The sequence below is a fragment of the Agelaius tricolor genome, unplaced genomic scaffold (assembly GCF_023055355.1).
Source record: "Agelaius tricolor isolate 1412-34295 unplaced genomic scaffold, bAgeTri1.0.p SCAF_18, whole genome shotgun sequence".
NCBI lineage: Eukaryota > Metazoa > Chordata > Aves > Passeriformes > Icteridae > Agelaius > Agelaius tricolor.
Window position 1 is genome coordinate 12,766,935 of NW_027269278.1, and position 20,817 is coordinate 12,787,751.

Below are 20,817 nucleotides of genomic sequence, written 5' to 3' on the forward strand. Positions count from 1 at the left end.
GGCCCAGAGGGACAAGTGGGACATCAAGCCCTTGGCTTGCCCACAGGCCCCAAGCCAGGCTTTCAAGTAACACCCTAGAGGTGCTTGGCACATTTCTCCCCACCCCAAACACCAATGCCAACCTGTGCTACCTCTTGGGCAAAGAGAAACCCCTTTGCTCACCCCTTCCCACCTCCCTCCCCCCTGTCCCCATCCCCACCAAGCTGTGCCAGCCTCCCCCCTCTCTCTGCCAGGCAGCAGAGAGGGGCAAAGCAGCCTGCTCCATCTTCCCATCCATGTTCAGGGTAAATGCAGCACCAAAATAGATACAAAAATAGAATTTTGGGTCCATTGGCCCAGCTTCACTATTAATATAACTGCTATGAAATGTCAGAAAATAAAAGCTGCTCTCTCTATACACACCTGCCCCCCCCCCCCCCCCCCCCACTGACAGTATTGCCACACGCCCGGTCCTGTCAAAACAAGGCATCAAGATGCCTGTTTTCTCTATATTTTAAATACAATTGCTTCCATCCCCCCATTGTAAACAAACATGGCAGAAAGGGGTTTGGAAAAATAAAAAAGAACAAACAAATAAACAAAAAACTATTTTAAAAATCCTTCATCGTTTCTAGTGTTCTGAATAATATTTCTGCCTCCTGGGACTTGAATCCTGCCAGGCTGTTTAAAAGGACAGAAGGTACCTGTGATTTCTGATGAAGGCCCTGATGTTCTTCTTGGGTTTCCTTTGGATGCTCTCTGGTGGGGATGAGAGAGATAATGTATTTGCTTTCCTCTATGCAAAAGTCACAAAGTGTTTGATCGGCAAACCCATGACTAAAAAAAGTAAATATATAAAATAAACAGCAATCCACAGCCTCTTTCTTAAGTGTCCCCATCTATCCAGTTTTCAAAGTGCAAAACCTAGAGAAGCACAGAATTATTTTCTTGAGGTGTTTTTCCCCTTTTGTTAGGGCTTCTTCCCCCCACGTGCTTGACTGGAATGGCCTTTCTATAGCAAAAGTCAGATAAAGCATAATTGCAGTAGTTTCTGCACAAGGAATCATGAATCATTCCAGTGACTTGAGAATCTAAGCTGTTAATAGGCTAAAAAAAGGATTTTTTTGTTGGTCTTTTTTTTGTTTTGTTTTCTTTTTGCATTATAATTAAGCATGAATATATATTACTATATTACACTGCTTGGATTGCTGGAGCAATCCACACCTTCCTATGCTGTAAAACTAACTCCCACCCTGCACTCCCCAGATCAAGAGCTTCTTTTCTCCTCCCTGTGCCAGATACCCTCAATTCACATGATGAAAAGTCCCTCCCAGCCCCCCTCCCATTTTTTTTGTTTGTTTTTTTTTTTTAGTAGATATTGCCGCATTCTTAAATTCATGCATTGCTGCATTGCTATTGCACATATATAAAGGATTGCTCGCTCCCTCCCGGCTGCTCCCCTCCCCTCACTGGTTGTGCACGTCCTCTCTGCGGACTATCTTGTAGATGATCCAGTAGAAGATGTTGAAGATGAGGAAGGCCATGGGGAAGCCGATGCGGGAGATCTTGTCGATTTTCTTGGCTCTCTGGATGAAGAGCTTCCTCATCTCCTCGGGCGAGCGGGACGGCGGCGGCACCGGGTTGGCCGTGTTGTTGTTGTTGGCTCCCTTGACAGAGATGCCATCCTTGGCTTGCAGGCAAGCTGGCCCCATCCCATAGGCGGTGAAGTTGAACCTGCCTTCACCAGCTTCGTCCTCCTGGAACAGATTGAGCATGGGACTCTACTTAAAATGAGATATAGACAGTGCACCCTCGCTATAAGGCTCTCCGCTGACACCGCGTCCTGCTCTGCACGGGAAAGATGCTCCCACTGAGCCCCGGCACCCTTGGGCAAACCCCTGCTCTTGGGAGATCAGCCTTATAGAGGGGTGCCAGCTGTGTGATGCACAGATGCAAATCAGGGGATCCAGGCACCCCGTGGAGAACAGGACTGACTTCCACCCCATGGAGGTCTTTGACCTATTGGAGGGTTTGTGGCACTGCTTTCATTTTTCCAATTGCATCCCCTGTTTTGCTTCTGCCTCTCCCTACCCCCTCCCACCTCCTATCAGCACCTTCTTTGCTTTGCCTGTGCAGTTTCAGCTTGCCCAGAAGGAGTGGGCTCCATGTAACTCACGTAGCCAAAGCTGCAGCGGCTTCCTACAGAGTTACATGGATGTGCAGGAGCCAGGAGCTGTCCAGGAAAAGAGCTCTGCAGGCAGCGTGCAACCAGCCCTCACTCGCCTGCCCATAGCACCCCACAGCCATCCCCAGGAGCCAGCTTTTAGGTGAGGAACTGAAGTGCCCTTCTGTGGGTCAATGGTAAGACATGGCTGCTTGTGGTAATGCCAATTATTGGGAAAAAGTATAATTTGTGTTCTAATCTAAAGGCAAACGGTGTTGCTGTTTGGGGTTTTTTGGTGAAAGCTTTGCTGGGATCCCAGAATGATTTAACCCTATTTTATTGAGCACAAGGATGTAATGACAGGGAAAACTAAGTTTGGTCCAAGTGATTCAAGCAGTGATTTGCAGAGGCAGAGTCAGAATCCGAAGTCTCTTGACTTCAGGTCACCAAGGCTAATTGTAGAGCAGTGGTACTAATTAATCATTAACAGAGGCTGGCCCATGCTGTGTCCCCCAACACTGCCCTTGCAGCCCCCTCCCTTGTAGCTGCCTGCCCACTGTGCCCTGGTGCCCCTTGCCCTGTCCTTTGAAGAGGGTCATTTCTGGATGGCCCCTGCATCCCATGGGCAGCTGCATGGGATGAGGAGCAGGACACAGAGGATACTGCCATAGCTGGGCAAAACAAAACTACCCAAATGAAATCAACATCTGTTTTTTTGCCATACTCAGAGCTTATGGACCTTCTCATCATGTCTGTAATGCAGGGGTTCAGGTTAAAATTGCCTCTGCTCTTTTCCCATTGCACCAAAAAACACTGGCCCATGTCTGGCTTAACCTAAACCACTCAATCCTTAATTTACTGATTTTTTTAATCTTTTCATTGCTGAGGGGCCACTGGCTGTGACTTTGTTTTGGCCACTGTGGCTTTGTTTTGGTGAGTGGTGTACTGGGTTAGAGAAGACAATAGTGCCTTTTTCAAGGTGCCATGGCAAAGGAGAAAGGCAAAGATCACCAGCCACACTGGGAAATGTTTCCAAATGCACTCCATGTGGGTCTGATGATGGTGTCATGTTAATCATACCACTGCAACATCTCACTTTTTTTTTGCCTGGTGTGTCATGCCTAAACCAGTCAGAGCTACCCAGACAAGTCAGGACATCAGGACAGAGCAATTAGTGCCTTTGGCAGCTGCATTAGCTCATTTACATATTAGCAGTCAGCTTAGTTTTCTGATGAGCCTTGTTCATTTAGCTTTTGCAAGTGTTTATGCTTTGCTCCAATTAAATAGCTGTGAGATTGAGCAGGGACTGTGCTAACAGCCTTGTGTTGAGTGCAACAGCTCTCCAAATATCTCTCAAACTTGTCTGTGTATTAGTAGCTTTCTTTTCCTTCTTACTGTTTTATCAACAGACTGATCTGCATACAACAGCACAGATCCAGAGACAGGATGCCTGAATACAGATGAAGAGATAAATGCACTATGGAGGCATCCATGTGGGTGGGTTTAGCTCTGCCTCTGTTCAGCTGCATCTTCTGAACCAAAGCTTTGTTGATTTTGGGATGACAGAGCCCTGTTCTGGTTAAACAAAATCAGTGGGTGCTGAGGGTCTCATCTGTTATTTCTTTTCTCTTGCATTTGTCCAACACTTTTCATCCCTGGTCCTGAGTGGGTTGAGCACAAATGAACAATTATCTTCTGTTTTGCAGATAGGACGACTGAAGCAGAGCGAGACAAATCTAGAAAAATGCAGGTATTCCTGCTCCTCAGCCCCCACTTCCTCCTGGAATGGTAGCAGTTCTGCAAGCATACACTGAACTGCTGCAGGACAGGTTGGACCCTGGGAAAGACTTTTAATGGCTGAAGAGAGTGAAACAATGGAATGGGAGAAGGTTTCTGGATGGGATGGATCATGGAAAGTAGACAAATACCTATGAGGAGTATTTAAGGCAGACCTTGGTAGTCACCTATGGACTTGCTTGAGATTTGCATCAGCAAAATTGTCTTTGTTTTTTCTCTCCTAGAAAATGTACTGGATTTTAATGCTGTCCTGAGGGCAGCCTCTCAGGCCTGGTGCTGAAATTTTGCTAACTCCTTTCCTTATTCTACCAGTTATATAGGGACAATTCTTAAGTGCCTTTGGCCTTGTGATCACAGCCACCTTTACGTTTCTTTCTAATGTGAGGTGAAGTGTTTGCTGTTGGAGCCCAGGCTGGGGAGCTGTCGGAGCTGCGTGCATGCTCACATTGGGATTGGGATCAGCCACGGCAGGTAAGCATGGAGCAGGCTAAGGCTCAGAGTAAAGCTCTTTCCTTCCAGGAGGAATTTGCAGTCAGTCTGGGAAGCAGATGCTTTTGAACATGGAGATGGCAGAGACAAAAGAGGTGTCACTTACCTCTGGGCTACTGCAGGCTGTTGTGTTGGGGATGCTGCTCTCTGACAGACACCCCTCACACCTCCCTGCCTGCCTCCCCCAGCCCTGGCTGCAGCTTCTGGGGAGGAGAACTCACCCCAGAACACTGCTGTGTGACACTTGTCCTGTTGAGAACAACCCTTCTGGCTGAGCTAGCAAAACCCAGCTTGCTGGACTCCTGGGGTCAGCAGGCTGTTAGAACAGGCACAATCCATTGAGGCAGCTCTGCTTTTTGGTGTGTGAGCCTCCTTAACATCTGACTAGACCCTGGGGACCTCCCTGGGGGCTCGTGGCTTGGCTCAGTTGACCATGGTGTTCTGCTGGGACAGATTTCACTGTGTCCTTCATGCTTTATGTATTACCTTGTGATGCCTCCTCTTCCTTCTGAACCTGAGCAGCTCTTTGTGCTGCCGGGACACGAAGTTGACGGCGGCGTATTCCAGAAGGGCAGAGAACACAAACAGCAAGCACACGGCCATCCAGATGTCTATGGCCTTCACATAGGACACCTAGGAGTCAGAAAAAGAGACAGAAATGGGGTGGCTTCTTTACCCAAATGCATTTTTACTTGGTGTTTTACATGGCTAACATCTGTTCTTGGATACCAGAATCTCACTCATTTAATGTGAATGTGTAATCAGGTCACTGAAACTCCTCACAGTCACTTCAGTAGCAATAATTCCACAGATTTTAATTTATTCAGGCCTTGATTGTGATTGTTTATATGCAAGGAAAACAGTAATCCACCATACCAGAAGCCCTTCATAAAGGTAAATTCAGTACTGTTATAAAAGTAGGACGGTCAAGTGACTAAAAAGCTAAAGTGTAGAGTGCACATCCATGTGTGGTTGTTGCAGGGGTTTGTAAAGTGCACAGCTCCTGGTTACTGGGATTTATGGTGAGTGCTGAATCTTAGGGGAGGTTTTGCTGCAAGTCATAGAGAATTAAAAATTTTTCAGGATGGGGCTGGAATTTGCTCTGTTTGTCCTTACACAGGAATTGTGCAAAGGCAGCAGCAGGATCTGTGTAGGGATTTCCTTAAGTGCTGTCCCCAAAAGGGGCATGAATTCCCTGGCGTTCCAAGGGCGTTCCCTACCTTGGGCAGTGATGCTCGGGAGCCAGAGCTCTGCGTGGTCATGGTGAGCACGGTGGTGATCCCCAGGCCCACACGAGCAGGTGCAGCATCCATGTTGATCCAGAAGGAGATCCAGGACAGAATGACAATGAGAAGGCTGGGGATGTACATCTGGATCAAGTAATATCCCATCTGCCTCTCCAGGTGGAAACGAGCTTCTATACAGGTGAACTTGCCTGAGGAGGATGGGAGATACAGGGGAGGTTATTGGGAAGGCGCAGTGAGCCTCCTGCTCTCAGCCACTGTCTGGGGATTTTCCTTTTCCTTGTGTTGCCTAAACAAGGGTCTTGTTAGGGGAGGAAATGAACAGCTGTTGCCCAGGGAATGGGCAAAGGGATAGGACAAAGGGAATGGCTTCAAACTGAAAGAGAGAAGGTTTAGATTAGATATTAGGATGAAATTCTTCCCTGTGAGGGTGGGGAGGCCCTGGCAGAAGTTGCTCAGAGAAGCTGTGGCTGCCCCATCTCTGGAAGTGGTCAAGGCCATGTTGGACAGGGCTTGGAGTCACCTGGGATAGTGGAAAGTGTCCCCATGGCAGGGGCTTGGAGCAATATGGTCTTTAAGGTCCCTTCCAAGCCAAACCATTCTAGGATTCTATGAACATTAACATAGCAATGAAAGCCCTTTGGCAGTATGTCCTATGTCACTTAAATGTCAAAGACAAAAGAAGGCTCTAGGAGGGAAGATCCCAACCAAACACCCTGGAATTGATGCAATTGTTACCAGGGACAAGAAGGTTTTGCACATTTATGTCCATAAGCTTTTCATTTGCTGTATGTGTTTCCACGTGTCTATTATCTCTGGAAGTGTAGGACAAGGCCAGAGTGCCATCAGACAGAGCAAGAGACTCTGGCAAATGCACAGTCCTGAATTCCTATCCACTGAACCCCTCAGTTATGGCTAACAGCACTGACCTGTGTTGTAGTGCTTCGTGCAGTATCTCAAGTCTTTTTCTTCTTTGAGGATAAACTGAGGCAGTGTCAGCCCATCAGCAACTTGCACTGCTCCTTTTTCTTGCCACTCAAATATGAGATCATTCATTGTGTAGCCAACTGTTGAGAGGAAGGGACAAATGCCACATGAATCACATTAAATACTGATCTGGAAAGGGGCAGTGTTGCAGAAGAGAAATTGGAAGCAGGGGGGCATCCTGGCCTTCCTTGACAGTGCTGTCATGAATGGGATTTGGGTTGAGGCAAAACTGCTTGTTCATGTGGGAAGAGCCAGAGCAACCACCTCCACTGGAGCTGCAATGGATTTTCTGCAATAAATAACATTTTTTTCTTGAATTTGGCTTGCTGAACTGTTTTCTACTGTTTCCAACTTGATTGCTTTCTCTGGAAGGAGCTCATCATCTTTCCCTCCTTTGGGATAAGCAACATATACAAGTGGCAGATGTTCATCCAGAGAGAAAAAATCCCACTTGCAGCTGAAAGCACTTTCACCTCTCCTGCAAAGTGAAAGGCCAGTGTAGACACAAGCAAGCCAGGGCTCCTCACATGGGATCTTTTGAGGTTTGGCTTCTCTAGCAAGTGTCACATGGGCTGAATGAATGGAAAATCCTAAGCAGGAGGTTCTCCAGTGGAGGCTGGGCTGGGGACGGGCTGCAGCTGGGAAAGGAGAGGGCAGGGAGAGCAGCAGGGGAAGGAGGTTGTCTCCTCTCTGAAAGGTGCACAGGACTCACAGCTTTCCAGCTGCATGATGCACGTCTGGACGTCCATGGGGAAGTTCTTCAGGTCCATGGGGCAGGCCAGAGTCAGCGTGATCCTGAGGAGAGAGGAGAGCACAGGGCATGGCAAACAGTGGCACTGCTGAGGGCTGGGCTGGGGAAATGACTGATCATCCATCTCTTCCCTGCCTGTGCTCTCACTCTGGTGCTGGACAGCATCAGAAATGCTGAACATTTGGGTCTGTGACCCCATTCCCAGCAGAGCCTGCTGCTCGTTTCATTGCAGAGCTCCCTCACAAACAGCTCTGCTGCTTTTCCTGTCCTGCCTCAGGTTGGGTTAGCAAAAAGCCCAAGCCCACTCTCTGGAACCACCAGAGGCATTTCTAGAGACTGGCACTGTTTGTAAATCTCTGAACAGAACATTTGTGTGTGATAAAAAAATACCAAAAAGAAGTTTCATCAGGATCATATGGTTGTGTGTGGGGAAAGAAATACTTCAGTGGGATTTTCTGCAGGGAAAATGCCTTGTGCTAAGCCAATATGAACTCCTGTACCTTCCTGAATTCCTGCAGAGCCCTTGAGACCTCTATATCTGTCTCCATTTTCCACTAGGTGCAGGCTGCATTTTCTGTGTTATATTGCTGTGCTGCTCTGTACCATGATCTATGCTTTAAATGTTTGGTTGGTTCAACAAGCTGATACTAAATGATTTGCTCCAGATAGTTAGACTTGAGTTATTTGGTTTGATAATGTTGAAAATGCTGTTCCCTGAAGTGTTTAGGTTTTTCAGCTTTTTGCCTTGATGTAGAAATAGCAGAATTACCCAGGGGACAGAAATTGAATTTTTCTATCATCAGACCTACAAGAAACTTATCAGGATGGAAAGATACTTTAATTTAAAATCTTATGTTGTTAGAAATTCTCAGCTTGAGTTTGGAGGCATGTTGGGACAGATGTGACAAAGTCCACCTTCTTGTAAATGCCTTGCCTGGAGTTTGATTATTGCTAGTAGTAGCAAAGAACCAGTTAGAAAATGGCACAGCACCTCATAGAGATTTTTCTTTTTAAAGGGAAAGACTATTTCTCCTTCTGGAAACTCTTTGAATTTACAGTGTGCTCTTGTTTCTTTTTAATTTTCACAGGAAAGTGTACTTATAAAGAAACCTATATTTTTATCTAGAGATGAGTGAGATAGGAAAGTTGTTATTTTTAAGCAAGAACTGAAATATTTTCAGGTTTTTGCCTTGAAAATGGTGATTTTTTTTCCATGTTCCCTGCTGAGTCATTGCTCTGTTTGGCAGAGCAGCCCCAGGGCTGGGGCACCCTGTGCCCCTCTGTGCCCCTGCAGACCACCTGGCACAGGACTCTGTGCCACGCTCGCTGCCAAGCTGCTGCTGTTGCTTTTGCTCCCTGCCTGCTTTTTAACATGAAGAACTGTGAGGTTTCCCCATTCAGCCAACTCACATGGCAATTCTGTTGTTGTTTTGGCCATCAGGGATCTGGTCTTTGGGCTGGAAGCACCTTGGTGCTTGATGGAGGCCATCAACAGCATTAAGCTGTTTATTTCCCTTTTTCCTGTTTTTCCTTCCCATTGCTGCCACTGGGAGCTGCAGTATGAGATGGGGTGTGTAGGCAAATTTACATTATACGTGAGGTGGAAGAGTCTTCAGTATAGAGTTAAACCTTCCCAGTCTAAGCCTGTGAATTTTGAACTTAATTTCATTGGTTTAAAATAAAGTGTGAATGGGGTTGGAAGTGAAGGTGGGGGCTAAGGTTGATTTCCTGTGGGAAGTTCAGTGAAATTAGTTCAATTTTGCTGATGGATTCTTGGATCTAGCAATAAAAGGATAACTGGGAACAACGAGGCTGAGACAAAGCCATGGGGCTCTACTTAGCATTTTCCATGATTTTTACTTTTTTTTGGTCAGGAAATGCTGCAGCTTTGAAAACAGTGTTCATGAGCTTCTACTGGTTTTCACACAGCACAGCTGGTTTTAGGCTTGCACCAACATAAGATAGCTGAAGTAATTTTACATTAGGGAAGTTAAGGAATCTACTCCAAGCAGAAGTCCTTGAACTGAAAGAGGTGAAGATGAGTTAAATTCCATCCCAGACCAATCCCCTCTCTCAATATGCTTTAGCAGAGGTCCCTTCTAACCACATTGCTTCATCACTGCTAATTGAATGATCTCACACCTTAAAAACCCCTTAAATGTCTCTTTTCCAACAGCATGCCCAAAGGCTTGCATGACCTTGGTGGAGTCGCCTCACCTGATGCTGTAGAGGACGTTGCCGTTCCGGGAGATCCTCAGCAGCTTGTTGTCCGTGGTGATCTCGTGGAAATGGGCCCCTTTCTCGTTAGCAAAGAACAGGTCAGGCTTCCAGATGGAGTCCAGCATGGAGGGGTCCAGGTCCAGGGAGTCGTCGGGGTACTCGTTGTAGGCCAGCCGGGGGTCGTTCCACTGCTGCCGCAGGAAGATGTTCACCCTGTAATCCTGCACACAGACACACAGCAGAGCTCAGAGCGGCCTCAAGGTGCTGGCAGATGGGGAGCACACTCTAAAATCATCCTAAAACGAGCTAGACTATGTCCAGGCCTTTGTTTCCCAAGCTATGCCAAGTGGTTTTGGTATTATTCCTCAAGGAACAGTTACTAATTTTTAGCTTCGTAGCTTACAGCTATGGCATAGCATGAGCAGCTGCCTGTCCCTGCATCCCTCTGTTACAGCAATTGTCAGCTGTGTGGGAAGGGCCAGGACCTCTCTGTCTGGACCCTGGGGCTGCAGAGAATAGGAGCAGTTGTGGAGAGCAGAATGGTCACTGTCAGCAGGAGGATGTTCCAGGGGAGTAAGTGGGGAAAGAAACTGAAACCAGCTTCCTTTCAGTGCTGAACTGTCCCATATTGTGGCTATCTGTAGCACTGGAAAAGGAAAAGGCACAGGGAGACAAATTGTCCATGAAAGAGAAATTCCCTGTGTGTCTGCTAATGCAAGGATAACTCAGATGAGCTGATGGGAGCAGCTGCCCTTGATTAGAGTTTCTGAGCAGGAGAGGGATATGCATGAAGTCTGCTCTCCTAATCCTGAGTGTTCTGGTTTCCCCTCTCTAATGTCAAACTGCCATAAAGGCAACAGATTTTATAGGGTGACCATCTTCCTGAATTGAAGGTAGTCCCTCAGCATTATGCAAAATTATATTTGCTTCATAACCACAAGTCTTACAGCTCCCCTAAGTTCCCCAGATCAAGGCTGGCTGCTGAGGCTGAGTTCAGACACGACTGGAAACTCAGGGGCAGTTTCTCTTCTCCCTGTCTGGCCAACAGCTTCCCATGCTCCTTTTCTTCTGATTTTCACATAAGAAAGTGAGCCAACAAATTGAAATGGGGAGAGGATGTGCCAGCTATCAGGAGAGGGATGAAAGCTCCACAAGCATAAATTAATTGTCATTTTCTAAGTATAGAGGCAGACTGTGTCTGAAGAGCAGCACATAATAAACCAATTCCACTGCCCAGGCCCAAATGAATAGTCCTTCTCATGATTAAGGGTTTATTTGCTGCCTTTCTAATATAAATGTACTTTGAAGACTTTTATTAGGACACAGTTAATGGAGGGTGTCTGCTGTGCTTACTGGTGTCTGATACCTGCTGCAGGCACCTGGTGAGAGGCTCCCCTCACTCTGCCACCAGCTCTGTTCTTTCCATCTGGAGAACACAGAGCTCTGCAGTTGAAGGAGAGTTGCCTGTATAGGAGAGACTTTCTGATGCTGCTGCCTCAAGAGCTCACTTGCCTGTGGACCTACAGCCTCTTGTCAACAAGGACACAGCTCTCGTGGTGTCCAGTGGCACTGGAGGGTTGGGAGGGGATGTTGCAGTAAGGTAGAAAAATCATAAAGAAGGGCTTCATAAAATCAAGCCTGCCCTCCTGGAATCAGTGGCTGGCCTTGTCAAAGCCAGCACTTTGCAAGTTCTCATGTGAAAGCAATCCTGGTGGGAGCAGTTTGTTAACATAATCTATTCCTGGGTAAAAACAACTTGCACCTTTAAAAACTGTTTGTACACCTTTAGACAGAAAAATGAAAACTGTCTCTCACAAAAAACTGTCCCTGCATGTAGACATTAAGAGTTTGAGTGACCAGTCAATACAGGATAACAACTTGTTACTAATGAAAATAAGTAATTGGCAAGAAAATTACTGACCAATTGGAGTCCCACACAAGGTCTGTAAAACTGGAGTTATTTGAGTAAAGAATAGCCTTTTTCCACATGAAGAAAATGGAGTCCCATGTGGTATATTCCCATAAGAGGATTGTGTTGGGTGCTCTGTGTTTTGGACGAGGCACTTCTAGCCAAGCACATGGCCTGGAGTCTGTTTCAGGCCACTTGGTGCCATCTGCACCCTCAGAGCACAGGAGCTGCTAATGACATTAATGATTGTGACAACAGCAAATGAACCACGGACTTGACGCTAAAAGGAGCAGACCTCTGAACACAAAAAAGAGCTGCAACACTCTTTCCTTCTGCTGATATTCCAAGTGTCACCTTCAAGAGTCCTAGCGCATCCCTCTGACTTAATTATTCATCTCTGTCGACCCTGGATAATGTGTCTGGAGGAAATGTGAATAGCTGGGGACAGCTGGGGACCAGGGTCTCAGCACAGGGCCAGCCCATCACACAAGCCTGGAAAAGGAAAGGAACCATGAATTCCCACTGTCCACAGCAGGCAGCAGCTCCCAGAGCTGCCTGTATATTTTCAATTCTCCCTTTTCTGTGCATCAAGATCTGCAGCCATTACAGTCAGGGGAAATCAATGTCACTGACCTAATAGGTAGAAAGCAAAAGGTTGTTTTGCTTATTCAGCTACAGAAAAGCTGGATGCTAGCAGGTCAGCTCCAGTTTGGGACTTCTGTCATGTACAACACAAATTAAACTCATGTTTGGAAGAAACTTCAGTGGTAGCTGCCCAGAAGTGTGCTCAGCCTGATGGAGCAGTAGAAGGGGGGAGGGAATGGAGCCAAATTCCCTCCAACGGCCTGAGTTACTGTGGGTAAGCTTTGTCGATGGAGTAAATTCACTGCTTCAGCTCCAAAACTCGCTAAAAGAATAGGAAAGGGCGAGACAGAAAGGGCTGAATGGTTTAGGCTGCCACCACAGCAACAGACCCCAAGCAGAATGATATCCATAGTCTTTGTAACCATGAGGAGGCATCTTAATTAAACACTTGTGGGCCAAATGAAAATTAACTGTCACGGTGGGTGGCTGTGAGAAGGCCCCTCCTAACTCACCTCCAGAGTGACCGTGTCCTGTCCTCATGTCCTGCTGAGAACAGCCCAGGGGCACATTGGGAATGTGTGGTGGGAGAAACTGCGCCACCTCCACCCCAGGGATGTGCAGCAGTGTGGGGAGTAACTCTGGTTTGTTTTACTGTGCTCCTCCTTTAGAGACAAGTGTTTGCTGTGGGTATTTTTTGTTTTGGAATACAGAAAACAAGGCTTTTATGTTGTGATATAAAAGGGGCAAGGACGAAGAAATACGAAACATGCACTGAATGCAATTCTCTGGCTTTGCCATTTCAGGGCATTAATATTTTACCTCTGTGTGTGCATTTATGCAGATCTTCCTACTCAGGGAGTTTACTGCACAGTCCTGGCCTGCTCACTGAGAACGTGGTTTTCTCCCAGATGCCTTTGCCCTTATGTCATTGCACTGCAGCGTTGAAGGCTCTGAGCAGCCTTTTAGGTTCCTTGTGTCGAGCCTCATTTGAACATCCCTGTAAAACCAAGCACTGTGACTGCAAACTGGACATGGCACTGCCTGAGGAGCCAGCAGGAGGCATGGAGAGCAGTCAGGGCATGCCTGTGCTGTGACACAGGCTAAGAGAAGGGTTACAGTGCTCTGTACCAGCTGAGCATCCTCTGTGCTGGAAGCTTTGTCTGTCCTCAGCATTGCAGTCAGGCTGAGGGGTGATGAGCCAAGCAACACTCATTCCTTGGCTACCTGGAGATCTGCAGCATTTCTCCTGGATGCTGTATAGGAGATCTTAATTAGCATCCCCAAGAAGTTCACAGTTATTCCTAAATGATGGACAGCATTGGCCAATTTCTGATGTGAACTTTCAAGCAAAGAAAGGTGTTTGACTGGAGCTGCAAACTTGGCAAAAAAAAAAAAAAAAAAAAAAAAAAAAAAAAAAAAAAAGTAAAAATCTCTTTCTCCATATCCTCCTTATCCCTCACATTGCTCATTTGTGTGCCCATCACATCCAGGCATTGATTATCTTGTGCAGCCTGCTCCTCTGGCTGGCTTGGGAGAGGGGAGCAGCAGCTCTGTGCAGTGAAGGCATTCAGGAGCTTTGCAATTTGGCACAAAGGCATTTTACTCCCAAGAGGGAAATGACACAAGGCAGGAAGAGAATAACCGGAGTGATCAAAGTAGTTCAATTTGATAATGCTGAAATGAAATTCTGCTTAGTGACCTCGCAAGGAGACGAGGAAACAGAAGATCATTTGAGACCTTCCCTTGCCAGGATCCCAGAGCCTTGACATCTCTGCTGAAAGCAGAGGAGGCTGGAGGCAGTGCTGAGCAGAAGGGATGGAGCCCCTCAGGACACTCCTGAGGTTTTCCCTCCTGACTCAGGGGCCCTGTCAGAGCAGCCTCTGCACTTTTGGGGAGAGATTTCCCCTTTGATAAATTGATATTTTGCTGGTGGAAAAAACAGGGTAGAAACTGATCTCCTTCAGAAGGGGATCCTGGGACCCCACCAGAGCATGAGGGGCTTTGTTGGCATCGAGTTAGTTCTCCAGAATGGGAACGAACAAACACTTTGAAGGCAAACTGCCTTGTTAAGGGAGCACTACAATAGACTGCAAAAACACCAAGGAGCAGCCCTAGGTGGGTTTAATAGCCAAGTAGCCAATTTGAAGCCTGTGTGAAGCCACACCTGGGCTAGGGGAGGAGTAGTCTGTATCAGGGAAGGGCAGGGACCCGGTGAGGGGTGGGAGCAGTACCCTGGTGCTTAATAAGTGCGGGGATTTTTATGCTGGAACCTGTACAAGGAAGCTTTTCTGTATCTTCCTCTAAAAAGTGGGGATTGTGTATCTCTCTGAGCCAGTGGAGCTGCTGGGGTGTGAGCTGCAGCCAGCACCCAGAATTGCTAATGTAGGTATTTAGTACTGAGGTCTTGGTTTTCAGCCTGAGGGGGTTTTGTGTCCTGGTATTTGAGTTGCACATTCCTATTTCATGGCTTCTTTTTGTTTTTTCTTTTCCCCCTCCTTTCTCCATTAGTGTAAAGATAAACTCCAATCATGGACAGCTGGAACACTGCAGGTCTAACACTGAGATGGCAGCAGACTGTGAGTAGCTGTGAAAACCTTTTCATTTTGTGTTTTGTGGCTTGTTAGGTGCTTATCATCTCTGTGGGACTGATGGCTGGGTTTAAGAATGACTGACTGCGGGGAATTTTGCTCAAAACCTAACTTCTGCTATGGGCTTTGTGCATTGAAACTCATATCTTTTACTGATTTTGGAGTGAGTGGGACCAGTATTAAATGTGGGACCCAAGTTCTTCATCAGAATCTCTGCTGTCCTGGGGTTTGTGAGTCTTGGTTGAATTTCTGATTTGCAGGATGCTTTGTTTTCTTGTTGGGAATCTCATGTGCAGATGTCTCTGAACAAGCATTTAACATTTGGACAGTTGCAGCCTCCAGCTTCTCCTGTCCCCAGGAGATGCTGGGAGCTCAGTTGTGGCTGTGCTGCAGCTGGCTGGAAGGTCACATTTGCTTTGCTCTTTTCAGATGAGATAACTATGGCATGAAAGCAGCAAAAATGAATTTGCATATTTACACTAAGGGAGGCTGTGCTGTCTCTTCTGTGATTTTTCTTTCTTGTTCAGTTTCTTTGCTGTGTGTGGGTCCTTTTTAAAAGAAGAGTCTAGAAAAGCTCTTCCTGAGTCCAGCTGCTAGCATTGCCAGGTGATGATGTAAAAATGTACAAAAAGCCATAGGAAGGCCACAAAACTGCAGCTTCCACTGGAAGAGTGAGCAAGGGCATCACTTAATTTCAAGTTTGCTGTTATAGCAGGGAATTTGTTAATGAAATGCTCAGATAATCCTATCAGTTGCTCATGCCTCAAAGAAAAGCCAAAGCTGGTGCAGTTTATTCACTTAAAACCCAAGACCTGTTCCCAAGGTGCTTCAGTTCTGTTTGTTTGGAATGAGGAATTTCTACATTTGCTATAGGTTTCATAGTCTGGTATGGCTGGGGAGTTCTTTATGCTTTTGAACAGCAAAAAGGGATTTAAGAGCTTGTGTTTGTCATTATAATAATTGCAGAGAGTGGCTGCACCTTTCCCTTGTCCTTGGCCATCCCCTGCTGTTGGATGCCCTGTTGCAGTGATGCTTTGGGACAGGAGGTTCTGGCTCTTGGGGTTGTCCTCTCCCTCCCTTTGGAGCACAACCAGGGATGTGTTCCCAGTCTCAGCCTCCCTTGTCCTCAGAGCCCCAGGCAAGTGGGGCTGGACACAAGCTCTGAGCTGCAATCCAACATAAATGTCCCATCAATTATGTGCACCACTGGTGGCTTTTAGGTTGGGTCTCCAGCTCTGCAGGATGCTTAAAGGAGTTACTTCACTTCTCTTGCTCTAAATCAGCTCTGCCTTAGAAATTCAATTTGGTGGATGACGTTGCCTTTAATTTTTGTTAAAGTCCCCCTAACCTTGCAGCAGTTGTCAGGTCTCCATTTCTTGCTTTGTTCAGTTTGCACCTTTGTGGGGCAGGTAGCAGCTTTCTGCCCACTCTGGGCAGTTTGTGCCTTCTCTTGGCTGCAACTCGTTTTCTTTCCTTCTGAGGTTTGTAGACCCAGCTGTCTACATCAAATACCTGGTTTTTTTTCTATTTTTCTGCATTTTTCCTCTTCCTCTACCCTCCGTGAGGCCTCAAGCCATAAGTGTGCACTCTATAATTTCTCTACTCCTCTGCATGGTGAGCTCATGGTTTCCACTGATTTGTGATACTCAGGCAGTGTAAACTTAGAAGGGAGCAGTGGTATTTTCTGTAGGAAGTATCAGCCCACTATGGAGATATTTTAAAGCATTCTCTAAGTGCATGTGGGGTACCAATAAAACCCTGTGACTTCTCCTGCAGGTAATAGTGTAATAGTAATGAAATATAAGGTGGTGTAGTACTCAGACCTGAACCTGACCAGGCTTAGAGTGCCTAATGATGGGGGCTTAAAACATAATTTTCTGACTCCTTTTGGCCAGTGAAGGAGCTGGGGGAGTTTTGCCATCATCAGTCCCAGGGGTCAGTGATAGGCTATGGCTTTCTTTCTGGTAAAACACTGATTTGCCCCTCTCCATTTTCAAGCTGCCACCCCTTCCTCTGATGTTTGACCACTTGTTTGAACTCAGAATGGTCAGGTCTCTCAAAAACCCTTCAAGACAGGACAGTCTGTTCTTCCCCAACAGGAACTCTTGGGGAGCTGACACTGCCTGTTTGTCCTGCTGCATCCTCAAACAGCAGGGAGGGACTGGCTGCTCTGCAGAGCAAATCCCAGGCTCCAGATCCCCAGGACCTCTCCAGCTTGCTGAGATCTCCTTTTCAGCTGTTCCAGTACCTGTGTTTCTTGTGTTGCTGTTGATGTTTACAAGCAGAGCTGCTGCTCCCACACGAGAGCATTAGCTCAGGCTGTGCTGCTGTGTCAGCCTGACATCTGGGCTGCCTTGTCAGAGCTGCCTTGGATATTTCCAGACAAAGCAATGTGCCCACGGGGTGTTCTTGGGCTCCCGTGGGGATTTTTTTTTCCATGGAAGATTGCCTATGAAATGAGTGGCATCTGGAGATGATAGCAAGTCCCTGCAGCGTGTCTTGGAGGTGAACTGCATCTCTGTTGTGCTAGTCTGTGCTAATTTCATGGAGCATCCTGCTCACAGGGATCATGTGGCATCTTTGGCTGCTCCAGTGCATCTCTCAGTGTGGGACAGATGCACTGAAAAACGCTTCAGTGGAATGTGCTCTGTGCATTGCACAGATCCTTTGTGGGCTTGTCCTGCTCCCTTGCACTCGGGGTTGGTGTGCAGGAACAGCAATTATTGCCTGTAAGGCCAAAGGAGGTAACCAGTAAGCAGTAAATTAGGAACAGATGTGCATTTCAGTGGCAGTTCTTCCTCTTTTCCTTTCTATACAAATGAATCCACGCTACACTCCCCACCTGTGAGCTCTGACAAATTCTGCAGGCCAGGTAGGAAATCTGTTTCCTTCTGCTTGGACAGAGTAACAGCTTTTGTTTTCTCCTCCACTACCAGAACTGAACTGTCCCAACCCAAATATTTCCAGGAGAATGATGTAGTGTCAGAAGACTTATAACCTGGGCTATGGCTGCCCTCTGAGAGTCTGTGCATGCCAAGTAATTTGTTCAAGTCAAGGGGTGTGATCTCTATGCAAAGCCTAAAACTTCCTGCCTGAATGCACAGAATGCCTGAGGCTGGAGCTTGGCATTCTTCATTCAGCATTTTTCTAGAAAAAGAATTACCAGAGGGTAATTAAACACCGTATTTCTGGATTATCTTTAATTAGCACAGCAGTAAGGCACAGTACCTCCAGAGTTTTCCTTTGCTGTTCACTGGTTATGTCACAACCAATCTTTAATAGTTTTCAGATGGAGCAATTATCTCCTGTTCTAGTGATCCTCTGCTCCTAGTGCCTTGCCAATTAGATACAGCCTTTAGCCATGCTCACTAATTTTGTATGAAGTGAGCCTTAACTCAGAAATATTGGTTTTGATTTTCTACTAAAGATCATTGTCTACCAGAAATGTCTCCAAGAAAACAATCATTGTAATCTTTAATAGTTCTTTTAGTCTTTAGGAATCTGAAATCCTGGTGCAAGCTGAATTTGAGTTCAGCTGATTTCCCTTCTCTTTGAATCCAGATTAATTTTGGATTTATGCCCGCTTAAACACAAAGTATCTGTAACTGTGGCTGAGCTTGCAGCCTCAGGCAAATCTTCAGAAAAAGATTATTTGTTTTCCTTTCTGACCCTTGTCCTTTGCTCATGGAGTGTTTTTATAAAATGCAGATGGAGACTCTGTGATCTTCAACTACATTAAATGAGTCTTGTTGACCATTAATTTACTCAAACTTTGAGCAAGCTCAGGAGCACTGAGTGTTTTCCCCTGGTCCCTGTGAGGAGGAGGGTGATGCTGCATTTTCTGGGAGTGCAGTGAGGCAGAGGCAGTAGCTGAGCAGCTGTGCTGTGATTTTTACTTACCATCGTTGTTTCTGCAATTGAACCAAAGCTGTTGATGAAAATGTTGCAGCTGACGTTCACTGGAGGGCCTGCATGACAAACACAGATTGAACAGCAGCTCAGTGTGTGCTTGTGGAACAAAGGATTTCCACTCTGGAGTTAAAACCTGCTGTGGGCATGGGGTGACCCAGCCAGGTCCAGTCTGGGTTCCAGTTTGACAGCAGACAGTACTCATGCTCTGCCTCTGTTCTCCTCTTTGCCAGAGTGTTTACAGATCTCTGCTCAAATGAACAGGAATGGATCAGAACCAGACAGGACAGTTTCCAGGTGTCTTGACCTGGCTATATGAGTGGTAATTTCACCTTGAATGTGATATCAAAGTATCCCAGAAACAACTGACTTTTATTTGGAGCTGTTCTTATGAAATAGTCGCTGTTCCTGAGCTAGGATGATGTGCTCCCCTCAAAGCCAGTGCAGCAGGGTGAGCTGCAGCAGCAAACACCCCACGTGATGATGGTGGTGTTGGGTTCACACTGCCTGCTCGACCTTCTGCATCCTCAAACAGCAGGGAGGGACTGGCTGCTCAGCAGGGTAAATCCCAGGTTACGCATCCCAAAGACCCTTCTAGTGTCCTGAAATCTCATTTTCAGCTGTTCCAGTACCTGTTTCTTGTGTTGGTGTTTCCAAGCAGAGCTGCCTGTAAACCCCATACCCCAGGTGGTGATCCTGATCCAGGGCTCACAGCTGGGTAGGAGAATTCAGGGCTCTGCCAGCAGGAATTCTCTGGCTGTCCTGTTTGGGCAGAAGGTGATCCTGGTCTCTGGGCCATGCCTCTCCTGAGCTTGATTTGCTTTCAGACCAGATTTGCTCATACTGGAGAAGTTAAGGGGTCACCAAAGGAAAGGAGTGAGAGTAAAGGGATGGCAAGATTGTGGTTTGAAGTCGTGGGGGTCAGTCTGTTTGTGTGGTACTGATGCCCAAAGGTGTGACTGGAAGTGTTTCATAACATTGCCTGGAAAATCTGAGGTGGAAGTGCTGCATTTCCACAGAGGGAGATGCCAAGAGCTGCAGTTCAACAGAAAGCAAAATGCTGGGGAATGTTTTGGAGCCAGGGCATACCTGGTGCCTGGCAAACCTGTGGCTTGCTCACACATAATGAGATGATTTTATTTTTTTTTTTTTTAAAGGCTGAAGCAAAAGGGGCCTCTGCTCTGGGGGCTGCCAAGGCTGCTGTGGGCACTGCCCAGGATGTGGTGGGCAAAGGCAGAGAGCAGAGACACAGCCCCAGGGACCAAGATCCCCTTTTACACCGGAGTTAATCCCATATCATCCCTGCCACAGATGCTTCTGGGAAGATAAGATCTGTGACAGTAGAGAGTGTGGATTTTCACATTATTCCCCCATTTTTTATGGAATCGGGGATGGTGTCTGCATTTCAAACACTGCCTGGTGGCTCAGCCTGCCGGGGCAGTGATGTTCCTGTTAAGGTCACATCTGCAGTCTGGCAATTGCTGCAGCATGAAATACTGGGGGGAGGAATGGCTTTAACGAGAGCCTGGTGCCTCTAATCAGTGCAAACTTCCTCCTGTGTGGAAATTAATGGATTTTCCTGATTGCTGAGGAACATTTGGAGCTTTGTTTTCTCCTCTTCATTTCTTTCCTCCTCTGGAAGTTTGTGCCTGTCCCCTGCAGTGATGCTCTCTGCTGGGGTTTTCTTGGTGTGAGTCCCAGGCAATCTGAGCAGGCTGTGCCCAACCAGCCCCCAGACAAGCACTGCCAGCTCAGCAGCATCTCACACTGCTCAGCCTGTGCAGCTTTCTCCAGACTGTTAAACACTGGCATGGCTTGAGCAATCAGACACAAAAATTAAATGTTTTTTTTTCCCCCTGCCTTCACCAACCCCTCTTTTCCAGAAATTTATCCATAAGCTGAAAGCACACAATTATCAGGCTTTAGTGTTGGTTTCATCCCATCTGGTGAGCTCAGGGGCATTGTTTTGTTGTTCTTGATCCATTAATAAACCACATAAAAGGTCCTTGAACAGGTGATTCCCCTCCCAAAGGGCACAGTACAAGGAAAACACTGAGCTGATCCCCTGGATGACTGCACATGCTCATGACTCTGCCAGGTGTGGGATGTTTTGTTCCCCCTGCTCCTGATCCAGTGCTGACATGAAGCTGAGTGTGGGGTGGCTTTGGCCCTGTGCTTGTGGAGGCTTTTTGGGG

The 20,817-nt window shown here is 46.8% G+C and overlaps 1 protein-coding gene across 2 annotated transcripts in view; it reads right to left on the minus strand.

Annotated features, from left to right (window-relative positions):
• Positions 1-434: 434 nt before the first annotated feature.
• GLRA1 (glycine receptor alpha 1) overlaps positions 435-20,817 on the minus strand; it is a 38,649-nt gene continuing 18,266 nt past the window's right edge. Inside the window, exons 3-9 of one of the 2 annotated variants that reach the window (XM_071443403.1) lie at positions 18,614-18,681; positions 9,629-9,852; positions 7,373-7,455; positions 6,603-6,740; positions 5,650-5,864; positions 4,916-5,062; positions 435-1,736 (exon numbers count right to left, since the gene is read on the minus strand). In XM_071443403.1, coding sequence (XP_071299504.1) covers positions 1,446-1,736; positions 4,916-5,062; positions 5,650-5,864; positions 6,603-6,740; positions 7,373-7,455; positions 9,629-9,852; positions 18,614-18,681 — 1,166 coding nt within the window. In that variant the 3' untranslated portion in view covers positions 435-1,445. Of the gene's footprint in view, positions 1,761-4,915; positions 5,063-5,649; positions 5,865-6,602; positions 6,741-7,372; positions 7,456-9,628; positions 9,853-18,613; positions 18,682-20,817 lie in introns of both variants that reach the window. The other variant, XM_071443402.1, reaches the window with a different exon arrangement.